The 19,991-nt window shown below is 35.0% G+C and overlaps 3 protein-coding genes across 10 annotated transcripts in view; all 3 read left to right on the forward strand.

The window, feature by feature from the left end:
- LOC100881127 (tubulin monoglutamylase TTLL4) overlaps window positions 1-9,670 on the forward strand; it is a 302,465-nt gene extending 292,795 nt beyond the window's left edge. For all 8 annotated transcript variants that reach the window (XM_076534078.1, XM_012282193.2, XM_076534081.1 and 5 more), the window contains 2 exons: window positions 7,206-7,261; window positions 7,792-9,670. In XM_076534078.1, the coding sequence (XP_076390193.1) occupies window positions 7,811-9,487 (1,677 nt within the window). In that variant the 5' untranslated portion in view covers window positions 7,206-7,261; window positions 7,792-7,810 and the 3' untranslated portion in view covers window positions 9,488-9,670. The remainder of the gene's footprint in view (window positions 1-7,205; window positions 7,262-7,791) is intronic.
- On the forward strand, window positions 888-2,053 carry LOC100882729 (enhancer of split mbeta protein). Its single transcript, XM_003701918.3, has one exon. It carries the CDS (start codon window positions 1,040-1,042, stop codon window positions 1,643-1,645), a length of 606 nt encoding a protein of 201 aa, XP_003701966.1. The 5' UTR covers window positions 888-1,039; the 3' UTR covers window positions 1,646-2,053.
- Window positions 9,671-12,336: 2,666 nt separating the features above from the next.
- LOC100881014 (tubulin monoglutamylase TTLL4) lies at window positions 12,337-19,334 on the forward strand. Its single transcript, XM_003701902.3, has 2 exons — window positions 12,337-14,165; window positions 16,288-19,334. Exons 1-2 carry the CDS (start codon window positions 13,402-13,404, stop codon window positions 17,252-17,254), a joined length of 1,731 nt encoding a protein of 576 aa, XP_003701950.2. The 5' UTR covers window positions 12,337-13,401; the 3' UTR covers window positions 17,255-19,334.
- Window positions 19,335-19,991: the final 657 nt, after the last annotated feature.

Consider the following 19,991-nt stretch of genomic DNA (forward strand, 5'->3'; position numbering starts at 1 on the left):
TTTCAAGAGGTTACAAGTATTCGAAATTGGATAAGAAAATAAATTTTCAGCATATAGGTGGTAGATCTGGTTGAAAAAATATTGTGAAAACTCTCCCTGCAAAGTCTCCTTTAAGACTCAAACACCAGAAATGTTAATTAAATCAAAATTATCATCCCCAAAATAATTAATCAAATCCTAACCAGAACACTCAACAATATAATCCTCCAGTCTTCTAAAACGTGAAACTCCAGAAAAATATAACAATGCAATAAATCCTTGTTACCCCCTAAATAAAAAGCGAAACACTAATTAAAAGAACGAAAAAAAATAATTGCCATAAAATCATGAAAGAACCGGTGTGAAAACGCAGAAGAATCTCCCAGAGGTGTTTAAAAGAGACGAAGCGGAAGAGAGTGTAACGCGCGCGTCTCGTCGCGTATTGCGCGGGTCGTCCTCGTGCTGGTCGCGCGTCATGGCGTGTGCTGGCCGCTTCTTTTTTCCCGTGTGTTCCCTTCGCCCCGCTCTATCTGTCCGCTACATCCGAAGGGAGTAGGCAGGGATAGTAGCCGCTTCGGCAGCGGGAGCAGCATCGCGATCCCCATTCTGGTTTCGTGCAGGTGTGCACGAAAAGGTCCTCTCCCGCGCGCCGACACCAGCGAAGGGGGCCCCCTGCGCCACTCGTTCGAGCACACACACTCGTACGGAACCTGTGCCGGGCCCGAACAGGCCCCCGATCTGTGGGAACTGTTCGGCCCGCGAGCTTCCCACGATACGCTCCGGCTGCTGGCTGGCTAAGCGGGGTTCACTCGTGCGTCTCCGTCCCCCTTCGTCCCCCGTCGTTCGCCGACACCCTTCTCGGCCGGCCGGGGCGGGGTGGGGGTTCCCCCTGGAAGGTATAAGTACCCGGTCGGTCCCCACCAGGGACCAGAACCGTCGCATACACGGTGGCGAACGCAGTCTCGGCACTCCGAGTACCAAACGCTTCTAAATATCTTCGCGTCGTGTCCACTCGATTCCCTTGTGACTAGTGGCTAGTGTGGACCGTAAATCTAGAAAAATGGCACCGCAGACCAGTTACGCGCCTGTGGCCGGTATGGAATACGAAGAGCCGGTGTCCAGGACGTACCAGTACAGGAAGGTGATGAAGCCGATGTTAGAACGGAAGAGGCGAGCAAGAATCAACCGCTGCCTCGACGAGCTCAAGGATCTGATGGTGACGGCTCTCCAGGCCGAGGGCGAGAACGTGGCCAAATTGGAGAAGGCCGATATTCTCGAATTGACTGTACGTCATCTCCACACCCTCAGAGACGCCAGAAGACTCACCCTGACGCCGGAGAACAGCTACGCGGACAGATTCAGAGAAGGATTCACGCAATGCGCACAGGAAGTGTCCTCGTTTCTGTCGACTCCTGTGGCCGCCGCGGTTCATCCCGCCGCCGGTGCGCAGTTGATGAGACATCTTGGCGGATGCTTGAGAAGGCTGGAAGGACCTGCGGGAAACAGTTCCTCCGGGAATCAGACGAAGGTGGCTCCTGCTAGTCCTGCGACCAACGTGATGGTCAACGTGCCGCAGAATGTTTACACGCCGCCGCAGAGTCCTGTCAGTGTCGCCAGCTCTTCGGGAGAATCCACCGAATCGAACGCTGTATGGAGACCTTGGTGATGAAGAGACCTTGGTGTTTGTTCATTCATTTGGACGTACCATTCCTTCCTGGTGAAACGAAGATTTTTGGAGGGAAAACGACGAATCATTGTCTTCCATACGTTGAATAATTGTTGAGTCTCGATTGAGAGACGCAGTTTGTACATTCGCGTTGTTCTACTTCCTTTTTCTCATTATTCTATGTAAATAATAGGTGATGAAGCTTTAAGTGACCGTCTGTGATAGGGTTCAATTCCGTACCTGAGATAACTATGTTCTCGTAATGTAAGATGATTATTATTATATAGATTATAACTTGTTATGTTTAAGAGACAGTTTTCCATTTTTTTTTTTTAGACGTAAAGATACAGTCGGTGTTCTTTGTTAAAACCGCGCGTCGTATTCAATAAACGGATTGTTTTAATACTAGTTGAATTTTTGTTATTTTGTTTTCCTGGTTTTTTTCCTTTCCATTTCCTGATTATTTTTTAATTATTTATATTGTTGTTGGTCTTATGTGTTTGGAGTTAGTAACAGGTTAATATTTGCGGTTCGAGGTTCAAGAAATATGTTAGAGAAAATTAAATAGCTCAGCAGATTTTAAATATGGTAGAACTTTATATGTAAATTGCTTTGTTCAGTAAATTTTTGTTTTTATTGATTTTATTAGTAAATATTTGATTTTATTCGGATTTGAATTCTGTCTTAAATAATTTTGTTGATGTTATAGAATTGATGAGTATTCGAATTTCAATAGTTAGTAATAACGTATTATCCTATAATATTGAAATCAATCACTTAGACGTTGCTTTTAATATAAGTATGGAAATTAGTAAAAACTTATTGCTGTAACTGGTTGTATTTCATAATAATCAACAAGTGGTTTGTACTTTTCAAGCTTATCCAAACTGATTGAAACTTCTTAAAATTTATTTAAACTTATTGCAACTCATTCAACTTAAGTGACACTTATTAAGAAATCACTTATGTTAGATAGATTTAACGCAGTGTATTTTTAAGTACATATAGTTCTTTAGATAGAAAATTTCACAAGTTGTAGATATTTTTATCAAAATATCAATGACTAACACAAAGTGAAAAATGTAATTATTAAGAATGAGTGACTGTTTCATTGAAAATACAAATAATTAATCATGAATATTTATATACATATCATTGAATAATAAAGATATTCAAATTTTAAATATTACACATATATATTTGAGGAAATAATGCAATTCTGGAGAAATAAAAAGAGAGATTCATTTTTGTAATAATATTAAAGTATTTTGTAGAATTAGGAGTAGTGAATGAAATTTATACTTTTATTTAAAATTTTACTATTTATGTATTATATTACTGGTAATTTAATATTGTAGTACATGCATAACATGGATATTTTATTATAATAATAATGTAATACTAATAATAATAATGGAGATTTATATAATCATAATGAGGATTTCAAAATAGGAAGATGTAAGAATTTGGAAATATAAAGATATGGAAATTTAGAAATTTAAGAATACATGTATGAATCTAGGGATATAGAGATGTAGGTATATAACGATTTAGAGAAATAGAAATCTAATAATTTAAGTATCTGGGAGTATAAAAATTTAAGAATCTAAAGATCTATAAATGTAGAGATTGAAGAATCTAGGGATTTCTATGGATCAGATGATATAGAAATCTAGAAATGTAGAAATCTGAAGATATAAAAATTTTTAAATCTATAAATCTATAGATGTAGAAATCTAAAATTTTTAAATCTTGAGTTACTGAAATCTAAAAATACAAAAATGAGGGATTATACGAATCTAAAAATCGAACATTCTCAAGATAAAAAAATCTAATAATCCAGAAACAAGTCTAAAAATTAAAAAATCTAAAAATCCATAATTCTAACAATCCCTGAATCTAAAAACTTAAAAATCTAAAAATCCATAAATCTACAAAATGTACTAATCTAAAAATCTATAAGTTCAAAGATCTAAAAATCAAAAAATTCATATATATATAAGAATCCATGAATCTAAAATTCCAGAAATCTAACAATCCATAAATGTAGAAACCTAGAAATCTGAAAATCTAACAATCTTTCAATCTAAAAGACTAAAAATCTAACAATCCATCAATCTAAAAGACTGAAACTCTAAAAATCCAAAAATCTAAAAGACTAAAAATCTAATAATTCAAAAATCTAAAGGACTGAAAATCTAAAAATCTAAAAATCCATAAGTTCAAAGATCTAAAAATCAAAAAATTCATATATCTAAGAATCCATGAATCTAAAATTCCAGAAATCTAACAATCCATAAATGTAGAAACCTAGAAATCTGAAAATCTAACAATCCTTCAATCTAAAAGACTAAAAATCTAACAATCCATTAATCTAAAAGACTGAAAATCTAAAAATCCACCAATCTAAAAGACTGAAAATCTAAAAATCTAAAAATCTAAAAGACTGAAAATCTAAAAATCCAAAAATCTAAAGGATTAAAAATCTAAAAATCCAAAAATCTAAAAATCCAAAAATCTAAAGGATTAAAAATCTAAAAATCCAAAAATCTAAAAGACAAAAAATTTAACAATCCACCAATCTAAAAATCTAAAAATCCAAAAATCCAAAAGACTGAAAATCTAAAAATCCAAAAGACTAAAAATTTAACAATCCACCAATCTAAAAATCCAAAAATCTAAAAATCTGAAAGTCTAAAAATTTAATAATCCAAAAATCTAAACATCTACTACTCCATAAATCTGAATCCCCCAAATTCATCACCGCAAACATGCACACCTCCACAAACCGCAATCTCGGTACCTTCAAACATTTCTCACAAACAGTCCCATCAGCCCACACACAAAGTGTATAACCGACAAAGTTTGATCAAAATTCCCCCGTACTCGATTGATAATTTGAAAGTATGCGCGCGCATTACGTTAAATCCTTGTTCGTTCGCGCCCTAAATTGCCGGTCACCCGTTGCATCGTTCGATCAAAAACCGTAATAACGCGCGCAGCTGTTTTTTCTGGCGAAGTAAAAGATCGGCGTCGTATGATTGCGCCACTTCAAATTTGCAAGCAATCATCAGAGGTTTATTCGTTAACGGCGATCGATCAAAAGCCTCTCCGAGACACTTACTTCCTTCTTCGTCTCTTTTTATTTCTTCATCGAGCTTTCCCGCAACAACGACGACGTTTTTTACGTAACTGGAACGTACCGGTACGTGCCACGGAAGTCGACATGACTACGCTTCTTTTTCTACACCGCTGTCGCTTTTTATCGCCGTCTCTGTCCGTGATCGATCATTTAACGCGACTCCGATCACGATCCGATCCTATCGGTAGAACATTAACCCCTCCGATTCGGTTCCCAGAAATTCTTCTACGCTTCGGGGTATATTTATTTTTTTATGCTTGCAGGGAGATTTCTTATGCTTGCGAGGAAATTTGTTCTTCGTATGCTCGCAATTTATTATTATTCTTATAAGGAAATTTATTTTTTTATACTCGTAAGGACATTTATTTTTTCTATGCGTGCATTTTTTTACACTTGTAGGAAAAGTGAGATTGTTGGGAAATGAATCTTTTTTAAGCTTGCAGGGAAATTTATCTTCTTTAAGCTCGTGAAGAAATTTATTTCCTACAAACTTGCAGTGAAATTTAAGCTTGCTGGAAAATTTATCATTTTTAAGCTTGTAGGAAAATTTATTTATTTTAAGCTTGCAGGGAAATTTATCTTCTCTAAGCTTGTAAGGAAATTTATTTTCTTCAAGCTTGCACAGAAATTTATTTATTTTAAGCTTGTAGGAAAATTTATTTCCTTTAAGCTTGCTGGAAAATTTATCATTTTTAAGCTTGTAGGGAAATTTATTTTTCTGAGCTTGCAAGGAAACTTATATTTTCTTTTTAAGCTTATTGGGAAAATTATTTTTCTATAAGCTTGTATGAAAATTTATTTCTTTTAAGCTTGCAGGGAAATTTATCTTCTCTAAGCTTGTAAGGAAATTTATTTTCTTCAAGCTTGCACAGAAATTTATTTATTTTAAGCTTGTAGGAAAATTTATTTCCTTTAAGCTTGCTGGAAAATTTATCATTTTTAAGCTTGTAGGAAAATTTATTTCTTTTAAGCTTGTAAGGAAATTTATTTCTTTGAAGTATTGCAGGGAAATTCATTTTTTTTAAGCTTGTAGGGAAATTTAATATATTAATACTTAGTAATTTAGAAATTTGGAGATTTGCAAATTTGAAAATTCTGGATCTACGTAAATAAGGAATTTTAGAATTTTGATACTAGGTAATTTGGAAGTTTGAGAATTTCGACACTAGGGAATTTGGTAACTTGAAATTTTCAACACTAGAAAATTAAAGAATTGGAGAAATTCGAATCTAGGGGATTTTGCTAATGGGAAATTCTGAAAATTGGTAATTTCAAGATTTGTAATTTCTGGAATCTGGGGATTTTTCAATTTTTTAGTTTGAAAACTAGGTAATCGTCACATTTGAGAATTTTGTCACTAGGGAATTAGGAAATTAGAGAATTTCAAAACTATAGAATTTTGATTATTAAAAATTCTGAAAATTGATAATCGAAGGATTTGTAAATTTGGGAATCTAGGGTCTTTTTAATTTTTTAATTTGGAAACTAGGTAATTACAAGATTTGACAATTTTATCACTAGGGAATTAAAAAATTGCAGAATTTCAGCACTAGGGAATTAGAAAATTGCAGAATTTCAAAACTAGGGAATTTTGACAATTAAAAATTTTGGCAATTGGTAATTTAAACGTTTGTAATTTTGGAATCTAGGGATTTTTAAATTTTTTAATTTGAAAACTAGATAATTATCATATTTAAGAATTTCAGCGCTAGGGAATTAGGAAATCGAAGAATTTCAAAACTAGGCAATTTTGACAATTAGAAATTCTGAAAATTGATAATTCAAAGGTTTGTAATTTTGGAAATCTAGGGATATTTTAATTTCTTCAGTTTGAAAACTAGGTAATTACCACAGTTGAGAATTTTGTTACTAGAGAATTAGGAAATTGCAAACTTTAGAAACTAGGGAATTCAGAAATTTTAGAATTTGGTATATAAATTTTGTATACAACAAATTAATTTTCAAATTAGAAAATTCAAAAATTTCAAAACTTCACACCTTAAAATACTAAAACTCTAAATATCTGCAAACCTAAAAACTTAAAAATATTCAAATCTGTCACCTTAAAAACTTAAAAATCCTAAAAACCTAAAAGTATAGAAATTAAAATAAAATTACAAAAATATTAAAATATACATATTTAAAACCTCAGAAATTTCTCCCACAGAACACAAAAAAGAACCGTAAACTCGTTCTCAATTATCAAAGTCAATCACCCGTGCTCACAATAATTAATCATCTTAATTACTACAAGCCCGGACGTCTCCTACATTAAACCAGACATGGAAATTACTGTAACACTTAACGTGTAAAAATACCCGCCTGCACAATCGTAATTTTCATCTTGTAACATAATCCTCGACATTGATCTCGTATAATTCTCGAAATTACGCATAAAATGATTAATTTCTGTTGCAGATAGCGTGACTTCGATCACAGGATGCTAACAGCTGCCGTTCGCATAATTTAAATAGGTATGTGATCAAGCCGCCAGAAAATTTGTCCGACGCGATAACGAGTCGCATTTAGGTTGTTTGGAGTTTTATAAATATTTACGCGACGCGCTTATACCCTGTACACTTTCTTAAATGCCTCTATTTAACCGCGATCGCCGATTAATGACGCTACAAGCTGCGATTTCAATAACGTCGTTTCGCGAAAACGATGTCGGTACATGTCCCGTAAAGGAAGTCGTTTAACTAATGGCTCTCAAAAGTAGGATACTAAAAAGACCGAAAAATACAGTACTCGTGTAGGTAATTCGAACTTTTAAATGACATTCACTCTTCAAAATGAAAATTAAAATATTAGATAAAACGTAAAAAACGTAGGTACGAAAGTGTATCCGCATGAAAGTCGTCGATTGTCAAAAGTCGATATCTCGAGAGCGTCCTAACCCGAAGATGCGTTACGCGAAAAGTAATGAAATGATCGCAAATCCAGCGGTGAAACCGTGCGCGAAGAGTAATCGTCGCCCGCTAAACGCGGTAATATTTGCCCGCAGATGTTACAGAGTGTCCGGGATGGACTTAATCGCGTACAATCATCGCGAGATCGCGAGCATGTCGAGCAGCGTCGACGACGAGGACGACGAGATTGAGAAGATCCTGCCGTACGTGAACATCGAGCAACGTTTGTTGACGATCGAGCAGCTGGTGTCCGGTGGCGACAAGCGCTGCAAAATGCCGTTCAGGAGTAGCCTATTTTCGAACGTGCCGCCTTACATCATGTTCCAGTCGTTCGACAGCAAAGGGCCGATACTGCCGTACGAAGTAACCAGACACCTGAAATGGCGTTTGAGCACGATCACACCGTTAATCGTACGTCGTACCTTGATCAACTCAGGTTATCGGCTGATGAAGAAGTGCCAGGAGTGGGGCGGCACCTGGGGCAAGTACATGAAGTCGGTGTGCTTCAAGGAGCTGAAGGAGACGCAGAAGATCAATCACTTCCCGGGCGCGTTCCAGATCGGCCGGAAGGACAAGCTCTGGCGCAACCTCAGCAGGATGATGTTAAAGCACGAGGTTCGGGAGTTCGACTTCGTCCCGATGACCTACGTGCTGCCGCAGGACCTCTTCTACTTCCGCCAAGTGTGGAAGAAGTCCGGCCACAAGGAGAAGTGGATACTGAAGCCGCCCGCGTCGGCCAGGGGCAGCGGCATCAAGGTGGTGCACCGCTGGTCCCAGATACCAAAGAAACGCGCCGTGATCGTGCAACGGTACCTGTCCAGGCCCAGACTGATCAGCGGGGCCAAGTTCGACCTGCGGCTCTACGTCCTGGTCACCAGCTTCAACCCGCTCAAAGTGTACATCTACCCGGACGGGCTGGTCCGGTTCGCCTCCGTCAAGTACAACGACGACATCAACTACCTCAGCGACCGTTTCATGCACCTGACCAACTACAGCATCAACAAGACCAACTCCACGTACACCAACAACGACTGCGTGGACGCGTGTTCGGGCCACAAGTGGTCCCTCAAGTCCCTGTGGTCTTATCTGGAGAGGGAGCACGTGAACGTGTCGAACCTGTGGGCGTCCATGAAGGACATCGTCGTCAAGACGATCATAGCCGGTGAATCGTCCATCAATAGTCTGACCACTGCCAACGTGATGTCCCGTTACTGTTGCTACGAGCTCTTCGGCTTCGACATACTCCTGGACGAGGACCTCAAGCCTTGGCTGCTGGAGGTGAACATCTCGCCCTCGCTGCAGACGTCCTCGCCGCTGGACACCGCGATCAAGGGACCACTCATCAGGAACGTGTTCAATATGGCGGGCTTTCAGCTGCCGAATACCTTGTCCAGCGAGGATACCGAGAAGGTGGCGAAGAGCTATCAGCTCAACAGGGTGTGTCACGATTGCAGACTGTACAGGACGGCGCTCAGCCTTCAGGAATGGGACAAGCAGTCCTTGTACGCTAATCTTAGGGACAGGGACGAGTATCTGGAGGACATCATCGAGGATCTGACGCCCGATGATGTTAGACAACTGATTCTTTATGAGGATGAGCTGACGCAGATGGATAGGTTCGAGAAAATATTTCCTACGTCCACTAGCCACAAGTACCTGCAGTACTTTGAGATTCCAAGGTACTACAATATGCTGTTCGACGCGTGGGAGATGCAGTATGGGGAGAATAGGGAAAGGGGGATATCCAGGTTGCAGGAACTGTGCGAGAGTAAGTTTCATTTGGAGCCGTAGCTTCTCGTCATGGGAGTTCGGGACCTAAGCGATCAAAGTGTGAAGCCTTTCTTCATTTTTTTTTTTTCTTTTGTATGCAATTGTACAACGTATATGAGATGTCGGGTTTCTCCTGCCGCGCCGAGGTTGTGAGATGCGTCATTGTATCGATTATTTTGGACTAATAAAGCACTTTACAACGAGCGTTTTTTAGTTTTTTTGGTTAAGTTGGATTATGTTTGATTTACACGGGATTTTGTTTGTTTACTTTTGTGGTCACATTTTTTGCACTTTGAATTTTGATAGGTTTGTGCTTGGTAACGTACTAATTTTTTAAGTTTGTGAGCTTGATTGGATTGATAGAAATGAATAGTGCAAAAAGGTTAAGAAATTAAGAATATGTGACACCCTGTGCTAAAATTTGTGGTAGGTTTTACTTTGAAATTTCATTTATTGATGTATCGATTTTATTGATAGATTTTGTTTAAAATTGGTGAATTGATTTAGTTTAATATTGGTACATTTTCATTAAAAATTGATATATTGGTTTAGTTTTTGGGACAATTTAATTTAAAATTAGTGTATTGATTTTTTTTAATTGATTTAACTTAACATTGGTATGTTGATTTAGTTTAAAATTGATAGATTGATTTTCTGTGAATTGGTACATTGATATGAGTTTTAATTGATAAATTGATTTTATTAAAATTGATGCATTGATATAATGAAAAATTGATATATTGATTTTATATAAAATTGATACTTTCATTAATATATAATTTGAAATTGATAGATTGATTTACTTCATAATTGATAAATTGATTTAATTTTAAATTGATGCATTGATATAATAAAAAATTTATATATTGATTTTATATAAAATTGATACTTTCATTGATACATAATAAAAAATTGATAGATTGATTTACTTCATAATTGATAAATTAATTTAATTTAAAATTGATGTATTGTCATAATAAAAATTGATATATTGATTTTACACAAAATTGATACTTTCATTGATACATTATTTAAAATTGAGAGACTGATTTACTTCATAATTGATAAATTGATTTAATTTGAAATTGATGCATTGACATAATAAAAAATTGATAAATTAATTTAATTTAAAATTGATGTATTGTTATAATAAAAATTGATATATTGATTTTACACAAAATTGATACTTTCATTGATATATTATTTAAAATTGAGAGACTGATTTACTTCATAATTGATAAATTGATTTAATTTAAAATTGATGCATTGATATAATAAAAGTCGATGTATCGATTTTGTATAAAATTGATACTTTCATTGATATTTAACTTAAAATTGATACATTGATTTAATTTAAAAATTCATATATTAATTAGATTTAATAATTGATACATTGATTTAATTTAATAATTGATAGATTGATAAAATTAAAAATTGATACATTAAATGAAAATTCATTAATTTAATTACAATTTTGAGCATTGACTAATTCTTTTTTTTTTAGATTAAAATTTTTGAATTTCTTTTCCACGAAGTGCATATTTGTCTACAACCAAATACCTTCATCCACATTTTGTACAAACATTAATTCCTTGCTTTTTAAAATAATTTGTAAGAATTAGTGCGGCAGCGATGACGTCACCGAATAACAATACAATTAAAAGACAGATTAGAATGATACAGTGTTTATTAAAATTTGTTGTTGCAAAAATTTGATAAACACTCGAAGGACGTATAATTTAAGGAAATAGGTATATATGAAATTATAGTTAATAACCATTGTTCCTGTATGAAATTAATAATAACTGTTATCAAACAACGATGCCTTATGTACAATATAAATTAATGAATATGTATAATGATTGGAGCCAAGGATACTTTAAACTAGAAATGTATTCTTCCTTTATTTGTCAAAAGTGTAATCGAAAATGCAACTTTTTTTTGTTGCTAGTGTGTATCGTTTATTATAAAATGTTTGCTATATAAAGCGATTTTCTAACTGTTTTTTTAACAGTGTATTTCTTTATACTTTTTCAATCCCTGGAAGATGAAGTAAAAGTGATGAATTTGAAGAATGTTTTTTTTGTTTTTATTTTCAGTTATGAATTGGAAAAATGAAGGTTTCTTTTTAATACATTTTTGTAATGATGGAGAAGACTGTTATGTAATGATAAAAAATTGTTATTTCTAATGTCAGTAATAAAGGAGAAATATTGTGAAAGTTATTTTAGATGGAATATTTAATCTCGACTTGTTAACTATTATTTAATTGTATTTATCCTGTGAGATTAAAATATTTTGTTAAAATAGTAGAATAAAATATTAATTAAATCTCAAATTTTTAATTAAATCTTGGATTATAGAAACAATTATAAAATGTCTGAATAAATGAATAAATATAATTATAATAAATGAACAAATAATTATGATGTCTAAATGAATTAATATAAAATTAAGAAATCATGATGTCAATTTAATTTCTAAATTCCTAAATTAAAATATTAAGTCGTGTGTTTAAAATGTTTTATAAAAATGCAAAATTAAAAAACTGCAATAGCACTTAAAATATCAAATGATGATTAAAATGTTAGCATAAACAAATTTAGTAACTAATTGTTTAATATCAGTCAAAAAATCCAACTAAAATATTAACATGCTAATTAAAATGTTAAATTGAAAAATTAAAATAATAATTAAAATATCAGATCAATCAATTCTATATCAGAATAATTAATCTAATAATCTAAATTAATTAATTAATATAAAAATTAATACTACAAAAAGAAGTAATGAACAAACTTTTTATTTTAACCTAAAACAAACTAGAGTATTAAAATTAATCCTACACAATCTGAAACATTTAAGATTCATACGAAGATCATACCTAAACTTCATCAAACCTCTTCAAACTTTGAAGAGTTCACCTAACAAACTAATAAAGTCTTGCAAAAGCTTGCAAAAGCTTTGTAAATTATCTTCACTTACTGAAGACAATTCAAACATTTCAATATTTCATACTCAAAATAAATCTCGCGTCAAATAAAACAACCTTCAAACATGATGTTTTGAACACAAGAGCCAACTTCTCGAAGCAATCATAATCGCAAACTTCATCTCTTCTGTATTTTTAACCCAAGCTTTTAAATACATCTATTTGTTCATAATGGAATCCATTTATACACTCAGCTATGACAAACCTTAAAATCTGTAAGAACAATACAAGATTCACGAAAACAATGTCAGACTACTTTCAGACTTGATTCACAAGAGATGACTTCTTGAACCACAAACTTCACTTTTTCAATCTTAAACTTTTCCCACATTTTTGATCTAACTTATCAAGTTTCACATACATTCGTCCATAATACAGCCACTTGGAACATCAGACAACGACAAATCTCTAAATAAACAAGAACAATGCAAGATTCACGAAAACAGCGTCAGACTACCTTCAGACTTGATTCACAAGAGATGACTTCTTGAACCACAAACTTCACTTTTGCAATCTTAAACCTCTCCCATATTTTTTATCTAACCTATCAAGTTCCAAATACATTCGTCCATAATACAGCCACTGGGAACATCAAACAAATCTCTAAATGAACAAGAACAATGCAAGAATGAACACAAAACAGCGTCAAACTTCAGACTCCATCCACAACAGCCAACTTCTCGAATGAAGCAAAACGCAAACTTCACCTCTCAATCTTAACCTCCCCACATTTTCGGCTCAACCCTTCAAATTCCAAGTCTACCGCACTTAGTAATGACAAATCTCGAAATCGACAAGTATAATGCAAGAATCACCGCGAAATCTGCGTCAAAACTGATCCACATCAAACTTCTCGAATCGACCAAAAGACTTTACCTCTCATTTAACCTCTCTACCTATCAAATTCCAAGTTCATCTATCCACAAGTCACCTAAAATATACAATGACGAATCTACGATTCAAGAAGGCGAACCATGAAAAGAAAATGGCGACTGTGAAGAGGAGACACGACGCGAGTACCTGTACGAGTTGCAGCACGCTGTCATCGGGCGATTACCGGAAGATCGACGAAATGTACGAATACACGGAGATGACCGAGCATTTATTGTCCGTGAAGGCGCGAGTGCGTTTAAGGACGAAGGAGGTCGCGGAGAAAAAGTGGAAGCTGCCGGTGCGTAAGAGCCTGTTCGCCCACGTCCCGCCGTTCATTATTTTCAAGAACCAGGACGGCTCGAAATTGCCGGCAGAAATCTCCAGACACTTGTTATGGTTGCGTACCGGTAATTACACGCCGCGTATCATCGCGTCCACGGTGCTGAAGTCGGGATTCCGAACGATCGGTAGATCGACGGGTAATTGGTGCGGCACCTGGTGCAGCAATCGGACGTACACGAAGCTGAAGAGTACCAAGGCGTTCTCGAAGGTGAGCTGTTTCCCTAGCTGCGTGCAGTTGGGCGACAAGATAGCGATGTGGACGAACTTTAGGAGGATGAAGACGAAATACGGCAGCAAGAGTTTCGATTACATGCCGGTGACATTTGTGCTGCCCGAGGAGAGGAACAGCTTGAGGAAATTTATGAGGAGGAATGATGGGATTTGGATCGTTAAACCGCCGGCAGGATGCGCCGGTAGCGGCATCAGGCTGGTCACTCGATTGCAGGACATTCCCGAACGGAAACCGCTTGTTGCGCAGCGGTATATTTCCAGGTGCGATGATTAGCTCGGTGCGGGTTTTTTGGGGGCTTTTTTAAAGGCGGGTTTTGGGGAGGCTTTGTTTGGGGATGATAAGGTGGGTCGATTATGAGACGGGTTTGATTGAGGGGCTTGTAATTGAATTATTTGCTTGGAGAGGTTTTGTTTGTGGAGTAACTACGTTACTTAGGTTGTGTTCATTTTTTACTTTTTCAGTTCTTCAAATTTTCAGTACTATTTTTCAATTTTCCCATTTTTTAGGTTTCAATTTTACTATTTTTCAACTTTTCTATAGATGAATTTTTACATTTTTCAATTTTGCGGTTTTCAATTTCTTGATTGTTCATTCTTTCAATTATTTAGCTTTTCAATTCTTCAATTCCTCAGTTTTTCAATTTTTCAAATTTTCAACATTCCCATTTCTTATTGTTCAATTTTTCAACTTATCCATTTCTCAATTTTTCCATTTTTCGACATTGCCATTTTCAATTTCTCGATTATTCAATTCTGCAGTTCTTCAATAACTCAGTTCTTCAACTTTGCAATTTTTCCACTTTTCAGTGTTCGATTTTGCCACTGTTCAATTTTTCCATTATTCAATTTTAAATCATTCCATTTCTCAATTTTTCACTTATTTCATTTTTCAATTTTTCAATTTTGATGCTGTTCAATTTTTCAATTATTCCATTTTCAATTATCCCATTTTCAGTTTTACAATTTTTCAATTATTCAATTTTACAATCGCAACTATTCAATTTTAAATGTAGAAATTTATAAATGCATTAATCTAGGAATTTAAAAATTAATTAACTTAAAAATATAGAAACAAAAAAATTGAAAATTTAGAGAAATGGAAATTTAAAAATTTATAAATATGAAAATTGAGAAATTTAGGGACGTGATAGTTTGAACATAGAAAATATAGAATTCCAACATCTCATAGTGCCTTTTACTATAAAAATTCAAAGTATTAAAAAATATTATTACTTATCATTGTTATTGTAATTATTAGAATTGAATGATTTGACATCTGAAAATTTTCAAAGTTTGAAATTTGAAAATTTTTCAATTTTTCAATTTTTCAATTTATAATTTTGGGAATTAAGTAATTTGATAGTTGGAAATTAAAAAATTTATAATTTCAGAAATTAAATGCCTTGGAAATTTACTAATTTTCTAATTCACAAATTTTCTACTTTGAAAAATTTTTAATCCATGAATTCATAATTTTAGAAAATAGGTATCTAGAAAATTTTCTAATTTGTTGATTTGCTACTTCTCTGAGTTGCTAATTTGCTACTTTGCTAATTTCCTAATTTATAAATTGTCTTATTTGCAAACTTGAAGATCCATAAATTCGTAATTCAAGACATTAATTTCGACGTTTGGAAATGAGCTAAACTGTTAATTCGCTGATTTACTAATTTGCTCATTTTTAAACCTTGATGAACCACAAATAAAACCTCTCGAGCCGTATAACAATTTCTAAATATCTTATCAATCACTATGAAACCTTCCAAACAAACCCATTCAGTTTGCAAAATAATTTAACATTGCACCCACCATTTGTCCCCCAAACAAATCCAGTAAAATTGCAGAATAACCTAACATTGCATCACCTACCATTGACCTCTCAAACAAATCCAGTAAAACTGCAGAATAACCTAATATTCCAGCACCTACCATTAAACCCCCCAAACAAATCCAGTAAAATCACAGAATAACTTAGCATTGCACCACTTACCATTAAACCGCCTAAACAAATCCAGTAAAATTGCAGAATAACCTAATATTCCACCACTTACCATTAAACCCCCCAAACAAATCCAGTAAAATCACAGAATAACTTAGCATTGCACCACTTACCATTAAACCACCTAAACAAATCCAGTAAAATTGCAGAATAGCCTAATATTCCACCACTTACCATTAAACCCCCAACCTCTTCAATCCATACACTAACCAAATCAATCTACTAAAAATATTCCTGAAGAAATTACACCTCACCCATTCCCACCAAAACTCCCCAACTAACTTCCCACCTAAAACTCCCAACCTAACTTCCCACCTAAAACTCCCAACCTAACTTCCCACCTAAAACTCCCAACCTGACTTCCCACCTAAAACTCCCTTCCAGACCGCACCTCCTCAACGGAATAAAATTCGACATCCGCCTATACGTGCTCCTAACCAGCATCGACCCCCTCCGCATCTACCTCTACAAGGAAGGCCTAGTCCGCCTAGCCACCGTAAAGTACGCCAACGACGTCACAACCCTCTCCAACCGATTCATGCACTTGACAAACACCAGCGTGAACAAATTCAGCCCTAACTTCCAGCCGAACGACGACCCCGATTCGTGCAAGGGCAACATGTGGTCCCTGCGATGCCTGTGGAAGTATTTATCCAGCATGGAGAACGTGAACACCCTGGAACTATGGAGCAGAATCCGCGACATCGCGATAAAGACGGTGATATCTGCCGAGGCGGCCATGTTTACCGCCTGGAAGAAGACTTCGATGTCGCCGTACAATTTTTATCAGCTGTTCGGCTTCGACGTCCTTCTGGACAAGCAATACCGACCCTGGCTGCTGGAGGTGAACGATTTCCCATCGATGGAGCCTGATACACCACTTTGCGAGCTGGTGAAAGGTCAGCTGGCCAAGGACTACTTGAACCTGGTCGGTTTCCATGTGCCCGACCTGCTGAGCGACAAGGAGTTGAGGCTTCTGAGACTCATCTGCAAGCAGCATGGTGTTTGCTACAATCGACAACTGTATCCTGGAGTGCTGACTTGGAAGGACAGACAGAAGCAGTATGTTCACTCGAAGATGAAGAGGAAGGAGTACATGAGGACGATTCTGAAGAAGCTGACGCCGGACGATGTGAGGGTGCTCATCAGGCATGAAGATGAGGTGGCGCAGACGGGGAACTTTGAGAGGATCTTTCCGACGCCTAATACGTTTCGGTATTTGGGCTTTTTTGATAAGGTTAGGTATTATAATTTGCTGATGGACGCGTGGGAAACGGAGTATGGGTATAATCGGAGCGCGGGGATTGAGAAGTTGAGGAAGCTTTGTAAGAGGAAGTATCATTTGACCTGAGGGGATTTTGTGGGTGGAGATTAGTTGTAGTCATTTGGTTTCGTGAGCTGGGTTGTGGTATCTTGGTGAATTTGTGAGCTTGTTGCCTCTTGGTCGTTTGCATTCTTTTGGTGGTTTGATAAAGTTGGATTGCAGTCTCTTAGTGGTTTGGTAGACCTGGGTTTCTTAGTGGCTTGATGGAGCTAGGTTGTAGGACCTCTTGGTGGTTTGCAATCTTTTGGTGGATTGGTAGAACTGAGTTGCAGTCTCCTGGTGGTTCGTAGTCTTCTGATGGATTAATTAGACTGGGTTGCAGTCTTTTGGTGGTTTAATGAAGCTGAATTACATTATCTCTTGGTGAATTGGTAGAGCTGGGTTGCATTTTCTTAGTGGCTTGATGGAACTAGGTTGTACGACCTCTTGGTAGTTTGCAATTTTTTGGTGGATTGGTAGAGCTGAATTGCAGTCCCCTGGTGGTTCGTAGTCTTCTGATGGATTAATTAGACTTGGTTGCAGTCTTTTGGTAGTTTGATGAAGCTGAGTTGCATTATCTCTTGGTGGATTGGTAGACCTGGGTTGCAGTTTCTTAGTGGCTTGTTGGAGCTAGGTTGCAGTCTCTTGGTAGTTTGGTAGATGAGGATTGCAGTGCCTCTTGATAGATTAGCAGAGGTTGCAGTCTTTTAGTTGTTTGGAGAATTTGGAGGTGGATTAAAGCATCTCTTGGTGGTTTGGTATAATATCTCTTGGTGATTTGATGAAGCTAAGATGCAATCTTCTGATGATTTTGTGGGACTGACTTTTACATCTCTTGGTGGATTGGTGGACCTAAGTTGCAGTATCCATTGGTGGTTTGATGAAGCTAAGATGCAATCTTCTGATGGTTTTGTGGGACTGACTTTTACATCTCTTGGTGGATTTGTGGACCTAAGTTGCAGTATCCATTGGTGGTTTGATGCAACTGGATTGCAGTATCTCTTGATGATTTGGTGGATTGGTGCAACTATGTTGTAGTCTCTTGGTGATTTATTGGTGCTGAATTCCAGTACCTTTTGGTGGTTTGATGAAGCTGTATTCTAGTAAGTTTTGGTGGATTATCAAAGTGGTTCTAGATAAAATTTACCCAAATGAATTACCTCTTTCCACCTTGATTATCCTTGGTCAGAACATTTTCATGTGTCAGTTCACATCTTGAATTATACTATATTAAAAACTTTGTAATATCTTAACATCTTGACATATTTATTTACATTCTGATTAACGCTTTTTCATATACTCATATCTTAAACTATATTTTGATAGGAATTTCAAATGTTAACATCTTGACATATTGATTCATATTTTGATTAAACCTTGTTGATGTTCCCACATCTTGAATTATATCTCCCTCAAAATTTTATGGTATCTTAACATCTTGACATATTGATTCATACTTTGATTAAACCTTGTTGATGTTCCCACATCTTGAATTATATCTCCCTCAAAATTTTATGGTATCTCAACATCTTGACATATTAATTCATATTTTGACTAGAACTTTTTGCTGTACTATCGTCTTGTATTATACTTTGCTGAATATTTTGTGTCATCTTGACATATTGATGTATATTTTAATCAGAGTATTTTTATACCCTAACCTCTTGAATTATACCTTCATGAAAATTGTGTCATACGTTAACATCTTGACGTATTGATATATATTTTAACCAGAGTATTTTTATACCTTAACCTCTTGAATTATACTTTCATGAAAATTTTGTGATACGTTAACATCTTGACGTATTGATTTATATTTTAATCATCGTCTTTTTACTATCTTTACACCTCGACATCTTGAGTTATATTTTAATTACAGTATTTGAACATCTCGGTATATTGAATTACATTTTGAGCAAATTTTTTCAATATCTTAACATCTTGTCTTATATTTCAATGAAAGTATTCGATCGTCTCGATACACTGAACTACATTTACCTCAAATATTTTGGATACCTTACCATCATGATTTATACTTTAATTAAAGTTTATACCATCTTGAATTACATTTTGATCAAAGTTGCTTGATATCTTATCATCTTGATTTATGTTTTGATTAAACTTTCCATCTTGGCATCTTGAATAATGTTTTAATTGAAGTATTTTATCATCTTGATATCTTGAATTATATTTTGATCAATTTTGACATTCTGATATCTTGATTTATATTTCAAATTAAGTATTTTATCATCTTCATATCTTGTGTTTGTATTTTGATCAATTTTAACATCTTGATATCATAAATTGTATATTAATTAAAGTATTTTATCATCTTGATGTCTTGAAATATATTTTGATCAGAGTTTTTTAACATCTTAATACCTTGAATTATATTTTGAAATATCTTAACTTCGCGATTATTATTGAAATATATTTTAATCAAAATTTTTATTGTATCCTTAATTCTATTGTAATCACAGTTTTATGATAATGAAGATCTAATTAGGAAGAGTGAATATTAATTACATCAAGTATAAAGTATATAGTATTGCATAAAGTATAAATTCAGTAGAAATTTCAAGTAAATAAATTTAAAAATACAGAAATTTGAAAATATATAAATTTTTATTTCTCTACATGAGTAAATTTATGCATTTGAGATGTTTAAAGATTTGAGAATTTAGAATTATAAAAATTTAAGAATTTGCAAATTGGTGAATTTTGAATATTTAAATTTGCAAATTGGTGAATTTTGAAAATTGAGATTTGCAAATTGGTGAATTTT

The sequence above is a fragment of the Megachile rotundata genome, chromosome 8 (genome assembly GCF_050947335.1).
Source record: "Megachile rotundata isolate GNS110a chromosome 8, iyMegRotu1, whole genome shotgun sequence".
Classification (NCBI taxonomy): domain Eukaryota; kingdom Metazoa; phylum Arthropoda; class Insecta; order Hymenoptera; family Megachilidae; genus Megachile; species Megachile rotundata.

What these genes read in the sequence shown, in the direction of transcription:
- LOC100882729 (XM_003701918.3), top strand. Translation starts at nt 1,040, where the DNA reads ATGGCACCGCAGACCAGTTACGCGCCTGTGGCCGGTATGGAATACGAA.
- LOC100881014 (XM_003701902.3), top strand. Translation starts at nt 13,402, where the DNA reads ATGACGAATCTACGATTCAAGAAGGCGAACCATGAAAAGAAAATGGCG. An exon ending in GCGCAGCGGTATATTTCCAG is followed by an intron (nt 14,166 to 16,287) that starts GTGCGATGATTA and finishes ACTCCCTTCCAG; the next exon opens with ACCGCACCTCCTCAACGGAA.